Source organism: Rhinatrema bivittatum, chromosome 12 (assembly GCF_901001135.1).
Source record: "Rhinatrema bivittatum chromosome 12, aRhiBiv1.1, whole genome shotgun sequence".
Taxonomy (NCBI): Eukaryota; Metazoa; Chordata; class Amphibia; order Gymnophiona; family Rhinatrematidae; genus Rhinatrema; species Rhinatrema bivittatum.
This window is the reverse complement of record NC_042626.1, coordinates 16,689,704-16,712,346: the sequence shown is the minus strand read 5'-3', so window position 1 is coordinate 16,712,346 and position 22,643 is coordinate 16,689,704. Positions and strand designations below refer to the sequence as shown.

The window sequence follows — 22,643 nt, the reverse complement described above, 5'->3', positions numbered from 1 at the left end:
ACAGTGAGGGGGGGTAGCTGCACTGCGCCCTGCACCACAGGTAGCGGAGCTGCCCTGCCCTGTGGACCATATTTTCCAGATGGGGGGGGCTGGTCCTGGAGGTCCCAGCTCGGGGAAGGGGAGCCGCTGAGGGACCGAGTCGGTGTCAGCCGGGCAGGGGGCAGTACCAGAAAAGATGGAGAAACATTGTCCTATAGGACTTTAGCCACCAGTTCTGCATCCCATATCCAGTCACACCCCTTCCAGTATCTCAAGGCTGTAATACACCCCCCTATCTGGTTACTCCTCACCTGGGTCTCAGTCCTCCTGTAAAGCATCCCCAGTATCCATTCACAGCACTTTCTGTAGTTCATTCCTCCCTCCCCTGATACTCACACCCTTCCTCTATCTCAGCCGATCCAGCAGGCCCTTAGGCGTATTTGCATTTTTCCACTACAGACGCTCAAGGTTTTGGGTTTTTTTTTTCTCTGTGGGTGGATCACCACGTAGAGTGGGTTGTTATGTTATCTAATCAGTGGTGTAATTAGAATGCCATGAACTTGAGATGCGGCCACTCTTTTGGGGTTGCCAATGCAGATAAACCTGCTCCATCTGGACTTTGGATATGGTCCTTTTACAGTTTATTGCATCAATCCAAGTTAACAGAGAAAAACAAGCGACCTAGGTCCAGGCCCTGCAACTCTTTATTTGTGCTAAAATCTTTCTGCAAATGGGAAACGTAGCAATGAAATCAGCCCATGCTGAAGGATCTTCTCTTAAAACTGCTCTATTTTTTTTTAGATGAACACAAGGCTCCTTCATGGTACCCCATCTGATTTAGCTTCATCATTTTTTCATTTCAGGTTAGATTTTTACATTTCTGGTTCTGTGGATGTCTGAGGTTTAGACAGGAGTGTTGGTGCCTGATGAATTTGGGTTCCCTAAGGATTACCCAGAGAGCAACAGCAGAACGTCAGCTCTCCTGATGCGTTAACTTTCTGGGATGAGCCTGAAATACTTCACACTGGGCGTCACTGACTTGCTGGGCTGCGCCTGAGGGCCCTGCAGGACGGGAGTTTCCAAGACTTGCTGGGCTGAGCTGAAATGTCAGGAAATGTTTCTTCACGGAGAGGATGGTTTTCCCGAACTTGAACTGGGGTTTGCTGGGTGAGGCCAGGGAGGACTGGTGGATGCATTGAATGCCCTCCCTTGAAGAGGGTGGTGATGACAAGAGCAGTAATGGGTGTGGGATAAACACAGAGGAGCTCTAATGACTAGAGGATGTGACCTTTATTAACTTTAGGTGTAACATTTCTGAACGGGGGTTACCTGCATGGAGCAGCGGTTACTATCTTTAACAGAAGACATGGGGGTAACCTGAATGGACTAGCAGCTACTACCCTAAACAATTTGCTGAGCATACTGGATAAACTGTTGGGTCTTTATCTACCGTCGTATATTGTTACTGCGATATGCTAGGCTGAGCCTGAGGTCCTTCAGGAGCAAAGTGTCGGTGACCTTGCTGGGCTGAGCTTCAGATGCTGGGAGTGGCACAGATTTGCTGGGCTGAGCCTGATGCCCAGCAGGCTGGGAACACTGGTGAACTTGCTGGGCAGAACCTGAGGTCCTTCAGGCTGGGCGTGTTGGTGACATGCTGGGCTGAGCCTAAGAATTTGCATGCTACATGCATCAGTAACTTATAAAGACAGGCGACAAGGGAACTCATTCATTAAAGATTTTTCCATAGGCACAGAATGTAAAAGTGTGCGATTCAACTAAAGCTGTAGTCCTGCTGACTCTTCCTGCCCTGTTGCTGTTCCACAGATCCTACATGGGCTCACTTTTCTCTGTGCTTATTCCATGTTTTCTGGAATTATGTTACTGGTTTTGCCTCCTTCCATCCCCACCCCATGCATATATCACTTTTTCCAGGAAGAAATATTTTCCATCTGTCACTCCTGAGTCCAACTCCTATGTCTTATACTCTGACACCTAGAAAATGCACCTCTAGTGCATTATTAATACCTTGGAAGTATTTCTCTTGTTCATTATTAATACCTCTGAGGTTCTGTGGCTCTATCCTATCCCCTTTTTGAGATGTGGCATACTGCCTATATTTTCCTGAAGGTACAGAATGGGAAAAATCCTTTTGAGAAAATAGGCTGAATGTTTTTGGGGGGGGTTTTCTTCTAGTTCTCTGCTTATTCTGGAATTTTGATTAGCTTCAGATTTAGTTGACTAAAGTTCCTCCCTCCTTCCATGAGCAGGTTATGGCGTTGAGCCGAGGAAGACCACACTACACATTCATACAAATGACTCAGGTGGTGCTTGCAAAACATCCCTATTGGAACAATGAAGGAACATAGTGTGGGGCTTGATAAACCAGCTAAAAATATAAGCAAATAGTCTGTCAGAGTCTCCCTCTTTCTTTTGCAGCCTTCTCCCAAGGATCTTTACTCTATAGCACATCACATGCAGATGAGTAATCCCCGGTGAACAAAGAACATTGGCTGACTGGTCTTTGACCCTGACATCGCTCTGCAGTGATGGAGTTTCTTTTGCCAACCCTAGGCACTATCAGTACAGGGGTGGTGTCACTGCTCGCTCCCTGAAGCCCCACCCATCAGTCTTCTGAACTTGTAGATTTGCAGTTTCCTTCCTCAACCAACTCATTCAATGCCTACTCCCTCCCTTTAACTGGGTTTTCAATTCTTTACTTTCAGAGGCCTCACCACCTCACCAGCTCGTGGGGACTCATTGAGCCTGTGGTCCCATGCTCACAGACCCCGTCTCCTGCACAGAAGTCCAGAAGAGATGGGGACACTTCATTTCATGGGAGTGGAGGGCCATGGTTTCACTTAGTCCCCACACATGCTTCTCACCATGAGCAGCTCCAGCACCAGAGCCTCAGCTTTGATGCTGGCAGAGGTGGGGGCGATAGGAGGGAAAGAAAAAGAAGTCCAGCTGAAGGGAAGGAGTGGGCCTCAAAGCAGATTGGAAGCGAGTTAGGGGTATCTGGTGGGAAGTGTTATGGTTTTGGAGTGGATTCTTGGGCACTGCGGTGATGGCCTCTCCCACGGGGAGGAGCCCCGTGAGGAACCGCAGTGCTAGGCTAGACTCTATACATGCAGACACAGAGAAGTTGTATTTATTGTACAGCTCAATGGTACTGCCCGGGGAGCGGGCAGCAGTGAAGGTAACCCAGCAGAAGTAGTCCAGGGGTCCTCAGCAGAGGAGACCAGTCTCATACTCGAGTAGGTGATAGGCAGCGGGGTGTAGCAGGGACAGTTACCGGATGTAGGCAAGGAGCGCTGAAGCTGGAGATGAGACAGACTGTGAGGGTTAGTATTTACCGAAGCAAAAGCTGTAGAATTGATGGTCCAGGCAGGCAGAAGTAGTTCAGTGGCAGGCACCAGAATAGGGAGAGCAGGCCCTCGAGGAGCGAGTACCCAGAATCCCAGGTTAGGTACCCGAAAAAAAGCAGAAAGGCCCCCGAGGTGCGGGTACCCAGGTTAGGAGACTTACCCCAAAGGGCAGAGAGAGTTTCCTGCGGCAGATGGGAAGCGGCAGAGCAGCTTAGACCAGAGGCAATTCCAATCCAATCCTTGCTAACTCAGTTCCGGTGGAGCGCACTGTTAACCCGCAGTTGGAAGCTCGTTTTCGACGCGCTAGCTTTACCCCTTATTCAGTAAGGGGTAATAATGCGTTGAAAATGTGCGTCCAACCCCCCCGAAACTAATAGCGCCTGCAACATGCAAATGCATGTTGATGGCCCTATTAGTTATTCCCGCACGATTCAGAAAGTAAAATGTGCAGCCAAGCCGCACATTTTACTTTCAGAAATTAGCGCCTACCCAAAGGTAGGCGTTAATTTCTCTCAGCATCAGGAAAGTGCACAGAAAAGCTTTTCTGTACACCCTCCAACTTAATATCATGGCGATATTAAGTCAGAGGTCCCAAAAGTAAAAAATAATTTAAAATTTAAAATCAGCCTGTGACTCACGGGTTGAAAACTGGACGCTCAATTTTGCCAGCATCCAGTTTCCGAACCCATAGCTGTCAGCGGGTCTGAGAACCGACGCCGGCAAAATTGAGTGTCGGCTGTCAAACCCGCTGACAGCCGCCGCTCCTGTCAAAAAGGAGATGCTAGGGACGCGCTAGTGTCCCTAGCGCCTCCTTTTACCGCGGACCCTAGTTAGCATATTTTTATTTACTGGATCGCGCGCACAGGACACTGGCCTGTGCGTGCACCGGGAGAGCGGGCTCTCGCCTGCTCTCCCATGTTTCTTTCTGTATCGGCCTGTGTGTTAGCAAACGAAGGGCAGGCTAAATACCAGGATGTGATGACGTCACTCGGAGGGGACGCCCCCGAGGTTCCCGCCATGACGTGGATATAGACGTGGGAGGCGTGCGCAGGCGCACCCTAGGAGGCCCTCAGGAAAATCATGGTGAACACCGTCGCCAATCTGGGGACGCCAGCGAGAGCAGCATGAAGACGCGGCAGCAGCCATCTTCCCAAGGCTTGAGGAGAGAGAAGGAGGAAAGGTGAGGCACAAAGGTCGAAGCCATCTGAGACTGACGGACACAACAGGAAGGAGTAAGAATACAGTCAGATTGGAGGTCTGCAGTGGGAGGTGAGGAGAAAATGTGGGATAGGATTGGAGGCCAGCAGGGTGGCAGGGGAAAGGAACTTTGCTGCCTCCACAATTCTGCCACCCTAGGCACAGGCCTAGTGTTCTTGGGCATAAATCTAGACCTGCTACTTTGTCCAGATATCTTTATTAGTGTATTCCAGTGGTTTATTTAATTGTTCCTTTCCCTGCTGACTAGGATATATTAAATTTCAAAGGAGATAGTTACAGAGGAATACAAATGACAAATGTTCTTTTAAAAGCAAAAAAAAAGTCATTATCACTTTAATGTGATGGTGATTTCATTCTCTTTGATGTCCCTGTCTTCCCTGTAGGGGGGTTGCTTTGGCTGGAACCAGTGTTGTATTATTTGCTAAACTACACTGACACCACTGGATATTACTGGAAAAGGATGATACTAGAACTTATTATAATTAAATTTTCTTATTCAGCCTATGAAACACAAATTTATATTTGAACTCACAAATTGTAGATTTTTGCATCAGAACTTGAGTGGGTTATACTTGTCTGGAGCCAATGAGAGGCAAGGGATTGAATACTAATGAACCTTGTTAATCATATATAAAAGGTAATGATGCTTTTGTTTAAGGGATAGAGAGAGAGAAGGATGTAGCCATGAAGTGAAATGTTTTATTCTGCAGTTTGGCTGCAGACCAGAGAAAAGAAGTGGAAAGAGAATTTTCTTTCTTTTCTTGCAGAGAGTTTGCCAACTGTGGTGCTCCCATATTCAGCCAGCTGAAACAAGCATAGCGTTTTATTTTAGTTTTCTTTTTTTTTTCAAGAGAATTACAGTGATTTTGTTTTATTTCAAGCTGGATGACAGATATTAAGAATATTATTAAACTAATTTAGTTTATTAATGTATTTAGGTTTATATTCTGCCTTTCAGCTACTGGAGGTATTTCTCTGCCCCCCGAGGGCTCATAATCTAAGTTTTATAAAACTGAGGCAATGGAGGGTGAAGTGACTTGCCCTAGTCGCAAGGAGAGAAGTTTGGGAAGATTTGTCACAATTTTGTTAGAGTAGAGAGGGAACATTTATTCTTTCTTTTTGAGAGGTTTTGGACAGTCACCCCTGGGAAGCACGTTGATCCTGGATCTCCCTCAGCATCAGCAGCTGCTTCATCAGTCACGTGGAGGGCAGAAATCTTCATCTAAAGCATTCAAATCAAGTGATATTACACTGAGAATTTAGGCGAATATTCTAGCCAGAATGTAGGTGGGAACTTTGAAATTCTTCTTGACGTGACCTGAGATAAAGAGTGGGGTTAGTGATTTTCTGTTATAACTTACAAAAAGCTAATTTTCTTAATGTTTCAATGCTAATATTTTTTTCCTTTTACTATAGTGCTATGTGTTACTATTTTCTATAGAGTATAAGAATCTAAATGTGTTAGGTAGATGTGCATGCACTGATTTTACTATATTACTTGCAACAGTAATATTGTATGTATATATTCTATTTTATGTGGGTTTTACTTTCTGCGGTTTCTCTTCCCCACCTTTATATATCTGTAACACTCCTTACCCCACTCATGACAACTTGTTTGAGAGGAATCCTGACATACAAAAGCCAAGTACGCCTGTCCTGTTCCATGCAATTTCAGAATCGGTACTGGCAACCGCTACTGGAGTCAAGTTTCCAGAAGGGATAATGTATCTGCTGTTCCCACTTCTGGTTATGCTGTGGGTATTTGGATTGGATCAAGAAAACATTTAACACTTATTCAAAACAATGGAAATAGGATCAAATAGTATCCCAAGAACAAATCAGTAATAAAAAGAAAGTGAACTCAAGATCGTCACTTGCTGAAAGAAAATGAATACCCAATGAGTTTGATGGGTTACATCAAAATTATACATAGCGTGGTAATATAAGGATTAGGTTAAGAATATGTCTAACAGCCCTGAAAGTCACAAAATGTGCTTCAATGTGTAGCATATTGCTACCCATTGTGCTCTGACGTGGGCAAATATGCACAGAAGATTTTAAAATAGGCACAGACAGACTTATTATTGTAATGAATGGCTCACCTGTAGGAGGTAAAGTCAGCCAGGGCCCAGAATATTGATATTGTTTCCGAGCATAAACCACCAGATAAATGGAAGGGAGCATGGGAGATGATAGGAAAACAGCTGAATTACAATTGGGAAGGAAAAAGGAAATCCACATGCAGTGAGGAAGCCATGGAAGGAGGAGTCTCCCCTGGGTTGGGAGATTTTAGTCAATCACTAGGTGCCCAATTCATCCCAGGATGGTGGATTAGGGCAGAAAACGAATTGAGGCTTTCCAGGATGTGTTTTGGCACTTCCTAGGACAGCAGGGTCAGAGACGGCTGAGGGGGGATATTATGGAGGTCTTTAAGATCATGAGAGGTCTTGAACGAGTAGATGTGACTCGGTTATTTACACTTTCGAATAATAGAAGGACTAGGGGGCATTCCATGAAGTTAGCAAGTAACACATTTAAGACTAATCGGAGAAAATTCTTTTTCACTCAATGCACAATAAAGCTCTGGGATTTGTTGCCAGAGGATGTGGTTAGTGCAGTTAGTGTAGCTGGGTTCAAAAAAGGTTTGGATAAGTTCTTGGAGGAGAAGTCCATTAATGGCTATTAATCAATTATACTTAGGGAATAGCCACTGCTATTAATTGCATCAGTAGCATGGGATCTTCTTAGTGTTTGGGTAATTGCCAGGTTCTTGTGGCCTGGTTTTTGACCTCTGTTGGAAACAGGATGCTGGGCTTGATGGACCCTTGGTCTGTCCCAGCATGGCAATTTCTTATGTTCTTATCTGTATTGATCTGGGAAGACCTGGATTTTCATCCAGGATGTCACCTGAAGAAGGGATTTACAAGATCCTGAAAGCTTAGGGCCCAACCTCCTCTTTAGGTAAGTCTTATGTCAGGTCAGTAAGCAGCACCACAACTTCCCACAGCTCCTGAGAGACAAAAGCACAGATGAAAAGTTACACAAAGATCATAGTCCTTTAATCCAATGCCAGAAATAATGGACATTTAAAAAAAAAAAAGGCTATAGAAGACGTACTTAACCATCCCAGAGTGAATGATGTAATCCAGTGACCCAAGTCTGATGGGTCACCACCGTTCATCTCTGCATCAGTTCCGGTAAGATAAATTCCATCTCTTAAGTTTGATTCTGACTTTATGCCCCAAGCAAATGAATAATTACTTCCCAGGTTGCTAACTGTATCCACTACCGTTTAGTGTTTGTGGGGTTCTGGCAATTTTTCAATGCTATGTGGACCATGCAATCCAGTCTTATGGGGGATTATGTGGTGGTCACTCAACCTGTATGATGTAGTCTTTCCCAGTCCTGGATGGCCTGAGGAGAGTTGCCGAAGTTAAGAGGTCATATAAGGATACCGGAATTATATACAGAATCTCTTACAAGATTCTAACAATCATCCATAAAGCCATCCACAATATTTCACCCCTGGATCTTAAGTTCCCATTTCAACAGCACATGCCCTCCAGACCAGTGAGATCAGAGTACAGAAACACCCTGTCGGCCCACCCCATCAAATCCACATTAAGGAAGAGAGCCCTCTCCACGACGGGACCTTTGCAATGGAACTCGAACAATGCCCAAACACCTTTAAGAAAAGATTAAAGGCTGTTTGGTGAAGCTTTTGCCCAACTCGGTTGACCATTACGGTTCAGATTAGGCAACGTTGTTGAACTACATCACAAGAAAGCCGCTCTGAGGAGAGATATTCCATCATTTGTTCCTCAGCTGTATTACTCGTACCAAGTTATCTAATTGGTTTTCCCCGTTTTTGCTTGGCTCCAAGTCTTGATCCCCCTGTTCAATGTAATGCATCCTTGTGCAAAGTTTATTGTTCAAATGTAAACCGAGGTGATTTGTAACTTGTTTACAAGAATATCGGTATAGAAAAATGCCAAATAAATAAATAAATTACAGCAAACTAAGCAAAACGCATGTCACGAATTGCTAAAACCAAGTGTCTATAGAACAGGTTGATAAAAACGTGTTTAAATAAGGTGGACTCACTGAAGAACTGCTATATCCCCAGAGCCAAACATAGGGAGACCTTTTCTAGATCCTGCGGTGGTGTTACAGTGGTGTTAAGAACAGAAGTGCCATACTGGGTCAGACCCAGCCCAGCATCGCCTCACCATTGGTGACCAATCTGGATTGCCTGAAGCACCCAGAAGATTCTCCTGGTGGGATTCCGTCTCGGTTGCACACTCCCAGAGTAAAAGGTGAGGACACCCCCCCCTCCCCAACATCTACCTGGCTAATGATTGCCAATGGACTTCTCCAGAAGCATCCAATTACCACACTGTACTATTTGGACAATTCTATATGTAATAAACTTTGCATTCACAGGCTGGACACGTGTGTCCTAAACACATGATGATGATGATTATGGTAGGAAGTTACTTCATGCACCCCTGCCTCAGAGGTAGGCTTGGGGGTACTGCTGTTACAGATTATAGATGGATAACTGTGCTGTACCTTAGAAGCCAATCTGTTCACAAGGCCGTATCTCCAGAATACACTTTCTGCAGGGAAGGAGGGCCTGCGAATACTGCAAGCCTGGTATTCCTTTGAGTTGGGGGAGCGGTAGAGAAGGAGATGCATAGGATCACGTAAACTTGCCCCGCCGAAAAAGTTCTCGGAAAGCTTTTCGCAAGAGGTCTGAAGTGGAGTCAAGCCAGGGAGCAGAAAGGAGCTGTTTACACGAGGGGGGGAGTTGGCCCGGCCCTGGGGGAGGAGTCCGGGGCTCACTCTGGTGCAGGGGATTTGCGGCAGAGCCGCCCTGGGTGGAGCCCCGAGAAGAGGGCGGGGCCGGGCGGACGCCGCCTGAACTGGCTGCAGGCAGGTAAGGGAGAGGCGAGCGGGACCGAGCGGGCAGGACGCAAGCGGAGCTCCCCCTGCCCCGGGGAGCTGCGGCGGGACGGACGGACGGACGGACGGAGTCACGAGGTTTGAGCCTTTAGAGTAGGAGCTTTTATTCTGATCTGGGGCTCTTTGCCCTTGGAGTCCTCAGCCAGGAAAGCCACTTAGCCCCTCGGGATGTCCGTAGCAGGACTTTGCTGCTGTTGCCAGCCAGCCAAGCTCTTTCCCTGCCGCTGCTATTTATAGCCCTCCCTGCTGGGCACGGTCCTAGATGGCAGCCAAAAAAGGGAGATTTGTCCTGGAGCTCCCTCCCTCCCAAATCCCCCGTGAAAGGCGCCCTCTGCAGGGACTGGAAGGACCTCCTAAACTTGAGAAGCCATCGTCTCTTTTGTCTCCCTTTCTTTGCATGCGGCTGGTTTTACTTTTTTCTGTGCTTCTCCTTACCTCTGCTCTCCCTTCCTTGACCTCTGCTTTTCACTCCCTTTAATATATTCCCTTCTCTGCTGGACTGTAAATCCTGCTGCATATTTTCCTGGTAATTAATCCTTCTGTTCCTGCGCCTTTTGTCTCGGCGTCGATGTAAATAGTTTACTTTCTTAGGGACCGCGGCTTGCATAGGCTCTAGTTCGTCCTCTTATGCAATAAAGGGATTAGCGACGCTACAACGCACGTCCAAGGCAGAGTGAGTCTAATAGCGCTAATCACATGCAAATTACATGTGATTGAGGCTATTAGCATTCACTCCCAATGCAAAAAAAAAAAAAATGTGCGTCTAGGATGCACATACACAGGCTGATTCAGAAAAACGCGCGGGAGAGCGGGCGCGCGCACAGGCCACTCTCCTGGGCGCGCGATTCAGGATGGTAGCCCATGCAAATTAGGGCCCGCGGTAAAAGCAGGCGCTAGGGACACTAGCTCGTCCCTAGCGCCTCCTTTTTGACAGGAGCAGCGGCTGTCAACGTGTTTGACAGCCAACGCTCAATGTTACGGCGTCGGTTCTCAAACCCGCTGACAGCCACGGGTTCGGAAAACGGACGCCAGCATAATTGAGTGTCTGTCTTCCGACCCGCGGGCCGATTTTTAATTTATTTTTAATTTTACTTTTTTTTTTTTTTACTTTTGGGGCCTCAGACTTAATATTGCCATGGTATTCTGTGCACTTCCCCAGCGCCGGCAGAAATTAACGCCAGCCTTTGGGTAGGCGCTAATTTCTGAAAGTAAAATGTGCAGCTTGGCTGCACATTTTACTTTCTGTATCGCGCGGGAATAATAATAGGGCCATCAACATGCATTTGTATGTTGCGGGCGCTATTAGTTTCGGGGGGGGGGGGGGTTGGAAGTGTGTTTTCGACACGCTATTACCCCTTACTGAATAAGGGGTAAAGCTAGCACGTCGAAAACGCGCGTCCAAATGCGGGTTAACAGTGCGCTCCACCGGAGCGCACTGTACTGTATCGGCCTGTTAGTGATCAGAAATTCAGGCCTTCACCAAATAGAGAATAAGCAATCACAAATTATAAATATGTAGACAAAATCTGAAGTCTTGTGCATGCCTCTTCCGTTCTGTCCCCTGCACTTGCCTGGGAGGAGAGGGGCTGGAGCAGGAAGCAGAGCACTGTTCTCTGCTGCCTGGGATTCAGGGCACTGGCCGGTAGAGCCATGGGGCAGAGCCTTGTGTACTCATTTATATGAAAGCTCCTGGTGCCACCCCTAAAATTGCTGTGATCTAGGTGACCTGTTCTTGTTTGAAGCATACAGTGTAAAATTGGGAAACTCATTATGGCAGCAAAGGGAACTGTTAGATCCATCAGGAGGGGGTGGCTCATTGCTGGGTCTTTGAACCTCTAAATATTATGCTGGAAGATAATATATACCAAGCTTCAAGTAAATAATAGCGCCCAGGATTTAGGAGTTATCATGGACTCCGAGATGACATTAAAGAACCATATTGCTAATAAACTGAAAGATGGCTTTAGCAAATTGCACACGCTAAAGCGATTGAAAGCTTTGCTGGACGAATATAATTTCAGAACAGTTCTCCAATCCTTATTATTTTCTAATATCGATTATTGCAATGCTTTACTCTTAGTCAAACCACTATTCGCCCCCTGCAAGTTTTCCAGAATGTGGCAGTAAGGGTCCTTTCAAACACAAGAAAATACAAACACATTACGCCCGTTTTAATTATGTTACACTGGTTACCTATAAACCAACGCATAGAGTATAAAACTCTATGCATCATTCATAAAATTTTATACGGAGAAGCAACAGAATGGCTTAATGCCACTATTAGACTTCATACACCAAAAAGAAATTTGCGATCAAGTAGCAAGGGCCTGCTTACCATTCCAACAGTGCAAACAGCGCACTTAAAGCAAGTGAGAAACAGAGCAATTTCTATAGCTGGACCTAAAATTTGGAACGAGCTACCAGAACAGCTAAGACTTCAACAAAATATGAAAGAATTCAAAAGGGTCCTCAAAGCATGGCCCTTTCACAGGGCATATAATGAGCATGAACAAAACCAGTAAGACCAGAACACTTGATCAGGCATCCAACCAATTTTAATTTGTTTCTGTTCCATTAATTTTATTAAGTTCATTATTGTATTTTTGATTATTTTATGATTTTTTTTGTCTTTTATACTAGAAATTCTATTTGTTTTATGACTTTTATGAATTATTGTTCCTCATAACATGATTATTTTATTCTTTCTTATCACTTATTTTATTGTATTTTAAGTACATTGTAAACCGTTGTGATAGAATGTTTCTAAATGACGGTATATAAAACCTGATAAAATAAATAAATAACAGGTAGATGTCAAGCATACGCCCTGAGTCTTATGCACACACTCTCACACAACACATAGTAACATAGTAATGACGGCAGAAAAAGACCAAAATGGTCCATCTAGTCTGCCCAGTAAGCTTCCCAAGGTTGTAACTGCCGCTCCGTGCAGGTTACCCCCGTGTTTCTCTTAAGGGTAGTAACTGCTGCTTCATGCTGGTTATGCTTTTTTATGTATTCCCATCCTCTAGCCTTTTAGGGATCCACAGTGTTTATCCCATGCCCCTTTGAAATCCTTCACTGTTTTAGTCTTCACCACTTCCTCCATAAGGGCATTCCAGGCATCCACCACCCTCTCAGTGAAGACACATGACACACACACTCCCTCCCTCCCTCCTGGAGGGCTGTTGTTAACCTGATTATGTTTTATTGCATTTCATTTCATGCACACACACAGAGCAACCCCTCCCCCACCCTCACCTCCCACAGCACACATGAGGAGGGACTGAGAGCTCTGGTCTGCGGCTCCCTGCTGTGCTGCACACACTCTCCTCCCAGCATCACACACACCCGACAGCACACATGAGGAGGGACTGAGAGCTCTGGTCTGCGGCTCCCTGCTGTGCTGCACACACTCTCCTCCCAGCATCACACACACCCGACAGCACACATGAGGAGGGACTGAGAGCTCTGGTCTGTGGCTCCCTGCTGTGCTGCACACACTCTCCTCCCAGCATCACACACACCCGACAGCAGAGGGGGGGGGGCAGAGGTCCACGGCTCCCTGTTGTAGAGTGCGTGGCCCTCGGGGGGGGGGGGGGGGGCGGTCTTTCTTCCTTTCCTCCATTCTGTCCTGTTGGTTAGGATCCTCGTTCCTCAGCCCCGTTCACTTTCTTTACCCCAAAGCATTAAGAGAAAATAACTCTGAGAAGGTAGAAGTATAGAAGCTGTGGTGAAGGGAGAAGACTCGCCCTGCTCTTCCCTGGGTTCCCACTGTCATTCCCAATGAAGACACAAAAATGCCAAAACGTGACCCAGCAGTCTCCTGCGTACCCCAGAGAGAGCCCCCAGAGAGCCCACCTACAGGCAATTCTAGGTGACGGCCAAGACCTTCCTACTAAACATCCCTGTGCTCATGTTTCTTTGAACAAACATAGAAAAGACCCTTCCACCCACACCCAGACAAACACACTCACTCACACACACACCCAGACCCCCACACACACACTCACTCACACCCCCCTCACACACACACACCCACACCCAGACACCCCCCCCACACACACACACACACTCACACACACACACACACACACTCCATCCCCCCCCCCCCCACACACACACACCTACCTTCTGTTTTTAAAGCTTCTGGTGGGACACAGCCTGTAGAAAATTAATGCAATGCCCTAGCAGCTTGCTTTGTGACCAAGTGACTTTCACCCCAGGAAAGCTACAGTAGGCCATCGCTGAAGCAAATACCGAATGTGCTTTCTCATGCTGCATTGCCCACAGGTTCCCTTCCTGCTGACAGTCAGGGCCCAGCCACTCAGAAGCAAGCCTGCGGTGGGAAACAGAAAATCTACGGCTTGCAGGAGGTGCCCTCCCCTCGGCCTCAGGTGATGTCGTAACTAAACCTCCTTCTTCTGCGCGTGGTCCTCAGGGTGGCCGTGACGCCCGCCTCTGGAAGGGACGGTGCCATGAGATGCTCCCTGAGGTCCTCCCTAACCCTGGCCGCCGCCTTCTTGCTCTTCCTGTTGCTCATCAACTTGTATATGACCGGGACGGGAGTCGAGGATGCTGTGGCCGTAAGTACTCGGGCGCATGGCGGTAGCCCACGAAACCTATAACCTGTGCTTAGAGTTACATTCGCAGCTGTACCGAAGACATGAAAGAAAGCAGAGTGTTTTGCTCTTAAATTTTGAAAGCTAAAATTTCAAAGGGGTAACATGAAGTGACTTAGTTGAATGTGGATGTCAAAAACAAATTGTGGGTGGTTTAGAGGCATGGGCCAGCCATGTAGGCATTTGATCAGATGTTCAAACGGACTTATTAAAAATCTGGACTGCGTGTTTATGGGTGTCAATGGGGGGGGAAGAAAAAAAACCCAATTCCCACGTAGTTAGGCATTTGTTTATCTGCGATTTGAAGATGTGGAGCCGTGCGACAGGGCAGCGCGTAGGGAGAGGCAAAATGAGCCCAGTCAGAAGATCCACCCCTGTGCTGATGGAAATGTATTCCCCCCCCCCCCCCCCATGTATGGTAACAGCTGCCCGCCCTGTCTGTATGTCCATCCAAAGTCCGTGTACAGTGCCTGAGATGGTCCCGCTTTAATTTATTAGTTTAGTTTAAATTCAACTGTTATAATTGTGTTATTGAATCCTTTTAGATTTAATTGATTTTATGTTGCATGTTTGTTTTTGTTGGGGGTTTTTTTTTGTACTTTTTATTGTTTTTGTTTTTTGTAAACCACTTTGATTTGTTTTGAAAAGTGGTATAATAAGAGCAATAAACTGAACTGCGCCAGTTACAAGGGCGGCATTAGAAAAGTTACTGACGGTTGCTGATGTTTCTTCACATTTTGGGCTGCTCTGTGGTCACCCTTGTTTCCTTGTCTGATTATCAAAGTAGTTAATGCTGTAACGGCATCAGGGCCGATTTTTAAAGCGACAGTGTGCCGAAACATTACAGCAAGAGAGCACACGTGTCGCTTGGCAATATCCAAGATGCCCATTCGTGCAGTCCAGGGATTATTTTGAATGGCGACACCTGGGGAATGTTTTTGACAGATAATAAGCAAGGGGGAAGAGTGTCCCATTCCTTCCATCTTAACTGCCTTCCTTAGAGAAACTGTTCTGTTAGGGTTATCTCTTCATAAGCGATACCGCAGGGTGTTCTCAAGGGGGTCACATTAAAAGTTTATTCGTGTCTCGTGCGATCCTAGGAACAAAGGTCTGTCACATCATTTTTGAAGTGACGTACAACCGTGTCACCTTCCGCAGTTGTATTTATTTCTGTCCCCTCTCTGGCCACGTGGTAGCTGGCAGCCGCTGATTTTGGTTGCGGGCCAATATGAATGTTCACAGCCCTTGGGAGCGAGGGAACCGCAGCCATCGCGGAACAGCGACGCCTGGTTTTTGGCTGGAGGGTGCACGTGTGCCAGCTTGCAGGGGGAGCTGTCTCTGCAAAGGCTGGACCACAGGAAAGGCTTTTGAAAATGGGGATGGGGGGGGGGCATCCAAGCAGCGGTGCCTGAAAGCTCATGAAACACAAGCCCACAGCTGCATTAGGGCCCCTGGAGGAAGCTGCCAACCAACCCCGCTGCATCCTCCTAGGAGTACAACGATTTCCCTGTAACAGTGCTGCTGGGATCGATTACGAGCACCAGGTTGGATATAAAAACCAAAGCCGGCGTGTCTGTGTGTGCGTATGGACTGGGAACGTTTTTCAACGTCAGCTTCCTGGAAGTGAGCTCGGCCTCGTCGGGTTTGGCTCATTTTCAATAGGGTCACTTGCTGCCGCCGGACCACGGGCGACCCGCGCTCCCAGGCTGCAGCTAATCCATGCAGTTTACAGGCAGCTATTGTGCCTACAGACAGACAGCCAGGCGGACAGACTGAAGCACCCCCCCCCCCCCCCCCCCAAATGCTTTTCCACCACAGGCTGAAAAGTGTGAAAAAAGGACAGATTTTTTTTTTTTGAACGCTGTTTTCAAAATCAGAACCTGCTGTGATAAGTGACCTCCGTGTTCCTTTACAGCAATCCGCAGTTATTAAAGGGAATACCCCCTCCCCCCCCCCTCCGATCTTGGCGGACATCCCATTCTTACCGCACATGGAACAGGATCGGCCTTTATGTGTGACAGGCAGGAGCTCTCCCAAACCGGCAATGCCTCGACAGGCGTTCTGCTCCCGTAGCGTGGTCGCTTAATCCCAGGCAGGGCTTTTTGAAAACTGTTTATCCCAAGGGCAGAAAGATGTCCTCGAATCATGATTCAGTGGTGCGTGTGGCAAGGTCTCAAGTTTGTGGGAAATTAAAAAAAAAAACAAACAAAAAAAATTCTTTATTGATTGCAGGAAGAAAAAAGAAAATGGGCCCAGGAGGTGGCGATGCAGGAGCTGCATTCGGAGATGAATGTGCAGCATTTCCAGGCCCTGTGGAACAACTTGACACCGGTTAATGTTTCCTATCAGTACCTCGCTGGTGCCCCATCGCCCAGGAAAAGTAAGTGGCAGCTCAAGAGCGGAGAATCCTTCCTGAGTTTTGCACTCCCCTGAACTCCCGCTTAACTCCCACAGTCTTTCTCCTGCAGATCCTGTTTTCTCTTCTTCCGTCCTGGCCTAATCTCTGCTCCCTGGCTTCTCCTCTCCCAGTATCTCTGCTTCGACCTGTTTTGTGTCCATAATTGGTTATCGAGAGAGACAGCAGGACCTGAAGTGGCACTCTGTGCGCAGATCCCTCTGACTTAGGTACCCTGGCACTCCCTCGCCTCTGATGGTTTGGGAGGTGAGGTGCACAGACACTGAGTCCACCCAATCTTTGCCTGAGTGCTTTCAGTCATTCAAGTGAATGTGCCTTGAAGAAAAGTTTTATGTGGGACGTTTTGCCTTTTGAGAAGAGTAAACGGCTTTCCTCCTCTTCGTTGAGAGATGACACCATTTTAGCTGTGCAAGAAAAACAGTAAAACAGTCCTGATGAAGGTTTTGTCTGCCTGCCAGCCACGGCAGCACAGTGTGAATATAAGTTTCCATCACACATTTAATAATAATACTTACTATTAAATACCGCCAGTACCTGAATGTAATCCGCAATGAAGTGCCTGAAAAAGCAGAATATAAATCAAATAGATAGATAAAAATTGTGTTAGTATTGTACAACAGCGGTGATAAGCATCCAGGTACGATAAGTCCCTGTCCCAAAGAGCTTACAATCTAAAGTGCGTGCCCGAGGCAACAGCAGATAAAGTGACTTGCTCAGAGTCTCAAGGAGTGTTAGTTGGGGGGAAGTGGATTCCCTGGTTCTTGGCTCAACGCCCTAATGCCTAGGTCACAGCACACAAAAAAAAAAGACGCCTGTTGCCCTGGACATGCATATTTTCTTTGGAACATAAAATGACAGCACACTAAAGAACCAGACGTTCATACTGCTGGTGAAGCTTAGCCACCCTCATAGGGCTAGAGCAAGAGGATCTGGTACCTTGGGCGAAGTTTCTGTCATGCGCTCTCCTCCCCCAGCCCAGTGCTCCCTCACACCAGCAGCAGGGCCTGCCGCACAGCACTCCCTTCTTTGGCGCTATTGCCTCTTCACAGTACCCTCTGGACCTTGTGCTGGCAGAATTCTGTCACCCCCTCCCCCTCCCCCCCCCCCCAAAATGTTGGCACTCTGGGCGTCTGCCTAGTTTGCCTAATGGAAGCTCCCGCCTTGCGCACTCAGTGACTCAGGAGCAGATCTCCCATAAAATGAGCCACCTTTCCTGGACTAGAATGTCACTGTTGACACAGGTACACAGCATAAACCTAGACATAAATATTAATAGATGCCCGTGTGCATTTTGATTCCCCCCGCCTCCAGTATCGCCACCGGCAACCCATTTGAATTGAGGGTTTTCGTGCCTAGAAAATTTCTGATTTTGTTTTGTTCAGTTTTAAACGATTCTGAAAAACCTTTTGCAGCTACTTGTTGTTTGTTTCCATTTCTTTTTCTGCACCAGAATACCTCACTGTTGGGCTGTCTTCTGTGAAAAGGAGCAAAGGGAATTACCTGCTGGAGACCCTGAAGTCCATCTTCACGCAGTCCAGCGACCCAGAGCTGAAGGAGATGGTGGTGGTAGTGCACCTGGCAGACTTTGACATGGAGTGGAATTCCCACACGGCAAAGCAGATCTCTGATAAATTCTCTTCGCATATTGCACTGGGTCGCCTGCTCTTGATTCATGCCCCACAGGACATGTATCCGCCCCTTGAGGGCCTGAAAAGGAACTACAACGACCCCGAGGAACGGGTGAAGTTCCGTTCCAAGCAGAATGTGGATTATGCCTTCCTGGTGAACTTCTGTGCCAACCTGTCCAGCTACTACCTGATGCTGGAGGATGATGTGCAGTGCGCCAAGTCCTTCTTCACCGCCATCAGGAAAGTGTTGGCACTGCGGGAGAATTCTTACTGGGTGACCCTGGAGTTCTCTAAGCTGGGCTACATCGGGAAGCTCTACCGCTCCAGCGATCTGCCCCGGCTGGCTCAGCTCCTCTTCTTGTTTTACCAGGAGATGCCTTGCGATTGGTTGCTGACCTATTTCCGCCTTCTGCTCACCCAGAAGGACGTGATGCGCTTCCGCCCGTCGCTCTTCCAGCATATCGGCTCCTACTCCTCCTTCCAGGGCAATGCCAACCGGCTGCGAGATGATGAATTTGAGGAGGACTCCAACATACCAGACAACCCTCCGGCCAACATCTTCACCAGCATCTCCACCTTTGAGAACCATCATGCCAGCCACGCCTACAGCAAAGTGGAGGAATACTTCTGGGGCAGATCTCCTGCCACTGGGGATTACTTCACCATTGTGTTCAACGTAGCAACCCGAATCACCCGGATCCAGGTAAAGACAGGGTCAGAGGAAAGGCAGACGGATTACCTCCACAATGGGCAGCTAGCTTTGGGCCAGCATCTGAGCACGGATGGGAAAGAGTGTTCGCAGTATCTGGAGATTGGCTCCTTCTCCAATGGGCAGTTTGACAAGAAGGGGATCGAGGAACTGGCCAATTTCCCCGTTGAGTGTGTCAAAATAACTGTTGCTGGCGGTCAAAGTGAATGGCTGATCATTCATGATATAAATATCTGGACAGTGGTCTCATGAAAGAGAAGTCGTGCGTCAGTGCGTCTGCAAGGACATCACCTCTGGCAGGTGACAAGCACTGACTCTTATTTCTTGCAGGCTCACTGACAAGACACTGAAGGCAGGAGCCTGCTGGCACTCATTTCTTTCTATTTTTTTAACTGATCTTTTCTTTTCTTTTTTTAACTCTTGAGATCTTTCTCATTTTTCTACCCTCTCCATCTAAAGCTCATTCATTGCCGAGACAATAACCTCTGAAAGGGGCCACAGAGCTTGGCACACTTAGGGACCGGGTACAGTTCTGGCCAGTAAGTGTCTTTCTTGCACTGCAGCTGGGAATCCTGCTCGAGGAACAGAAGCTGTGTCCGGGTAATCAGACTTCTTGCAGCCTCACACTGAGGTTTTCTACTCAGGGTTGTGCCTGTCCACGATGTCATTCAGGCAGTTTCGGCAGGGAATATTGGCTGACATCAGCCCTAGAACGATGCTGTCTGGCGTTGTTCCTTCCGTGTTTCTGGCGGTATTGTGTGGCCTTTTGGGGTATTTTACGTGACATCACTTGAGTTCTAACAGCTGCTCCGTTGCGTGCATAAGAATACTAGGGATGTGCGCTCGTTTCCTCCGATTCGGCGGTACGCGCGTACCTCGCCAACTTTATAGTAGACGGGAAAACGGAGATTGCGTGTGTCACGTTATTAAAACTACACGCGTACTCTCCCGTTTTTCCCACTTGTACAAGAAAGTTGGTGAGGTACGGGCGTACCGCCGAATCGGAGGAACCAAATGTAGGTCCCGAAAGAATAAATAACTTTTACAATGTCTCTTTTAAATCTTCTTTTTTTCTTGAGGTTTTATTTATGTATCTGTTGAATGTTATTCTTCTCGATGCTGTGTGACTTTCGTTTTGTACAAACCACAGCCATGACATGAAAGCAATGCTGGGTGTTTCAGGGTGAGACTCTGATGGAGAAGTAACACATGGCTGGTGTTAATGGGTTTCTGTATTGTTAAACCTGCTGTTAAGAGAGTACAGAAGAACATCCTACCCAGAACAGTTTAAAAAAACGTAAAATTGTCTATTTCTGAACCGGAAACATCGTGGCATCTGGCCAGCTGTAGTATGAATGTTATTGGGGCGGGGAGGACAACTCTTCGGGTTTTCACTTAATGCACAATCAAGCTGTGGAGTTTGTTGCCAGAGGCCGTGGTCAAGACATCCACTATAGTGGGGTTTAAAAAGGGCTTGGACGACTTCTGGAGGAAAAGTCCATAAATGATTATCAGCCAGGTAGCTGCGAGGAAAAGAGATGTGCATTCGTTTATGACAAAATTGCCTAATTCGTCGTGGTTCGGGGGCCCCGCCCCCCCAAAACAGATTTTCCCTGAACTATGAGAAAAATTTGTTTTTTGGGTTTGTACGGGGGGAGGGACACATTTTATTTTTTTAAATAAAAAACCACCCCAAGCATTAAAATTTAGTATAATACAACCCCCCCCCCCACCCCACACACACCATCCCGATCCCTCCTCAAGACTTACTAACATCCCTGGTGGTCCAGCGGGGTCCCGCAAGTGATTTGTCCCTCCGTCCCGTCTGGCCTGTCTCGCACAAAATGGCGCCGATAGCCTCTGACCTACTATGTCACAGTCCATCAATGGCCCGAGGGCAGGAGATCGCTCCGGGACCCACGCTGGACCCCCAGGGACTTTTGGCCAGCTTGGGAGGGCCTCCTGCCCCCCCCCCCCCAGGACTTGCCAAAAGTCCCTGGAGATCCAGCAGGGATCCGGGAGCGATCTCGCAATCGGCTGCCAGTAATCAAAATGGCGCCAATAGCCTTTGCCCATACTATGTCACAGAGGCTACCGGTGCCATTGGTCAGCCCCGGTCACATGGCCATCAGCGCCATCTTGTGCTTCTACCATGTGACAGGGGCTGACCAATGGCACCGGTAGCCCCTGTGACATAGCATGGGCAAAGGCTATCGGCGCCATTTTGATCGAGGCAGACTCGAAAGTCAGACGGCACGGAGAGAGAAATCCCTCGGGGGACCCCGCTGGACCACAAGAGATGTTAGTAAGTCTTGGGGAGGGATCGGGATGGTGGGGGGGGGGGTTGTATTTAATGTATTAAAGTGAATTTTAATGCTTGGGGTGGGGTTTTTTTTAGCTTTGTTTTCCCACATCGTTTTTTGGGCCGGTTTTGTTTTTCCCCGTTTAGCTTTTGGTCGTTTTTCCAAAAAACTAACAGAGGAAAAACGAACTTTACCCTGAAGCGTCTGACTCAAAAAATGACCCGGTAGTAAAAAAACGAAGCTCATCTCCAGGGAGTGAACAACAAGCAAGTGGATCCCTTGCTCCCTCTTTGTCTTTCCTCCCTAATTCTCTCCGCCCTCCACCCCATCCAGATCTCATCTCTTGTCAACCTCTTCCCTCATCCCTTCCAGCTCTCCCCCGCTGCCAGCTACTGCTCTCCCACCTTGTTCTTAACTTCCCAGCATTCAGACTGAGTCATAGCCAGTGCTCCCTGCACGCTCTTCCCATCTCACTTAGGCTGGAAGAAGTCGGGGGAGGTGGGGAAGATGAGAAGGTGCTGTGTTCTGCACAAAGTAGGCTCCAGCTATCCATGCCCTGCATGCTACCCGTAAATGACTACACGGGGGCTCACACTGAGGCCAGGAAGAGGAGGCATGCCTGATAACACGTGTGCTCAGAAAAGGAGCTCCTACATTTATTTATTATTTTTTAGATACCGACATATCACATCGGTTTATATTCAGGTACTGTAGGTATTTTCCTATCCCCAGAGGGCTTACAATCTAACAGGCCGATACAGTAAAAATCACGGGAGTGCGGGCAAGCGCCCGCTTTCCTGTGCGCGCGATTCAGTAAATTAATTTATTTAAATTAGGGCCGGTGGTAAAAAGAGGCGCTAGGGACACGCTAGTGTCCCTAGCGCCTCTTTTTGGACAGGAGCAGCGGCTGTCAGCGAGTTTGACAGCCGATGCTCAATTTTTTTCGGCATCAGTTCTCAAACCCGCTGACAGCCACGGGTTCGGAAACCGCACGCCGGCAAAATTGAGCGTCCGGTTTTCAACCCGAGAGCCCATTTAAAATTTTTTTTTTTTTTTTTTAAATTATTTGTAACCTCCAATTTAATATTGTCATGATATTAAGTCGGAGGGTGTGCACTTTCTCTGTGCTGAGTGTTTGTACTGTAAGTTTGTACCTGAGGCAATGGAGGGTAAAGTGACTTGCCCAAGGTCACAAGGGGCAACAGTGGGACTATTCTTCCTCCCTCAAACACAGGGGTGCTCAAACCGGTCCTATAGGCCCCCCTCCCCCCTAGCCAGTTGGGTTTTCGGGATAGCCCTAATGAATGTGCATGAGGTTTATTTGCATGCACTACCTCCTGTCTATGCAAATATATCTCATGCATGTTCATTAGGGATATCCCGAAAACCCAACTGGCTGGGGAGGCCCCGTAGGAGCGGTTTGAGCACCCCTGGTTTA

The 22,643-nt window shown here is 47.5% G+C and overlaps 1 protein-coding gene and 1 long non-coding RNA gene across 4 annotated transcripts; one reads left to right on the top strand and one right to left on the bottom strand.

Annotated features, from left to right (window-relative positions):
• Nucleotides 1-5,633: 5,633 nt before the first annotated feature.
• LOC115074141 lies at nt 5,634-10,035 on the bottom strand. Its single transcript, XR_003852191.1, has 2 exons — nt 9,963-10,035; nt 5,634-5,880 (listed from the first exon to the last, which is right to left on the bottom strand). It is a non-coding gene; the product is annotated as an uncharacterized LOC115074141 (long non-coding RNA).
• Nucleotides 9,484-19,954, top strand: LOC115074140 (alpha-1,3-mannosyl-glycoprotein 4-beta-N-acetylglucosaminyltransferase C-like). Of its 3 annotated transcripts, none has more exons than XM_029573336.1 (4): nt 9,484-9,501; nt 13,821-14,113; nt 16,382-16,529; nt 18,016-19,954. In XM_029573336.1, the coding sequence occupies exons 2-4, from the start codon at nt 14,006-14,008 to the stop codon at nt 19,152-19,154; spliced, it is 1,395 nt and encodes a 464-aa protein (XP_029429196.1). In that variant the 5' UTR covers nt 9,484-9,501; nt 13,821-14,005; the 3' UTR covers nt 19,155-19,954. The 3 variants fall into 3 exon arrangements, with proteins under 3 accessions (XP_029429196.1, XP_029429194.1, XP_029429195.1); XM_029573334.1 differs by having other exon boundaries at nt 9,488-9,605; XM_029573335.1 differs by lacking the exon at nt 9,484-9,501 and having other exon boundaries at nt 13,631-14,113.
• Nucleotides 19,955-22,643: the final 2,689 nt, after the last annotated feature.

Excerpts from the sequence above, each read along its gene's own strand:
- LOC115074140 (XM_029573336.1), top strand. The coding sequence starts at position 14,006 with ATGAGATGCTCCCTGAGGTCCTCCCTAACCCTGGCCGCCGCCTTCTTG. Across the intron at positions 14,114-16,381 it reads GAGTCGAGGATGCTGTGGCC|GAAGAAAAAAGAAAATGGGC; the intron begins GTAAGTACTCGG and ends TATTGATTGCAG. Across the intron at positions 16,530-18,015 it reads TGCCCCATCGCCCAGGAAAA|AATACCTCACTGTTGGGCTG; the intron begins GTAAGTGGCAGC and ends TTTCTGCACCAG.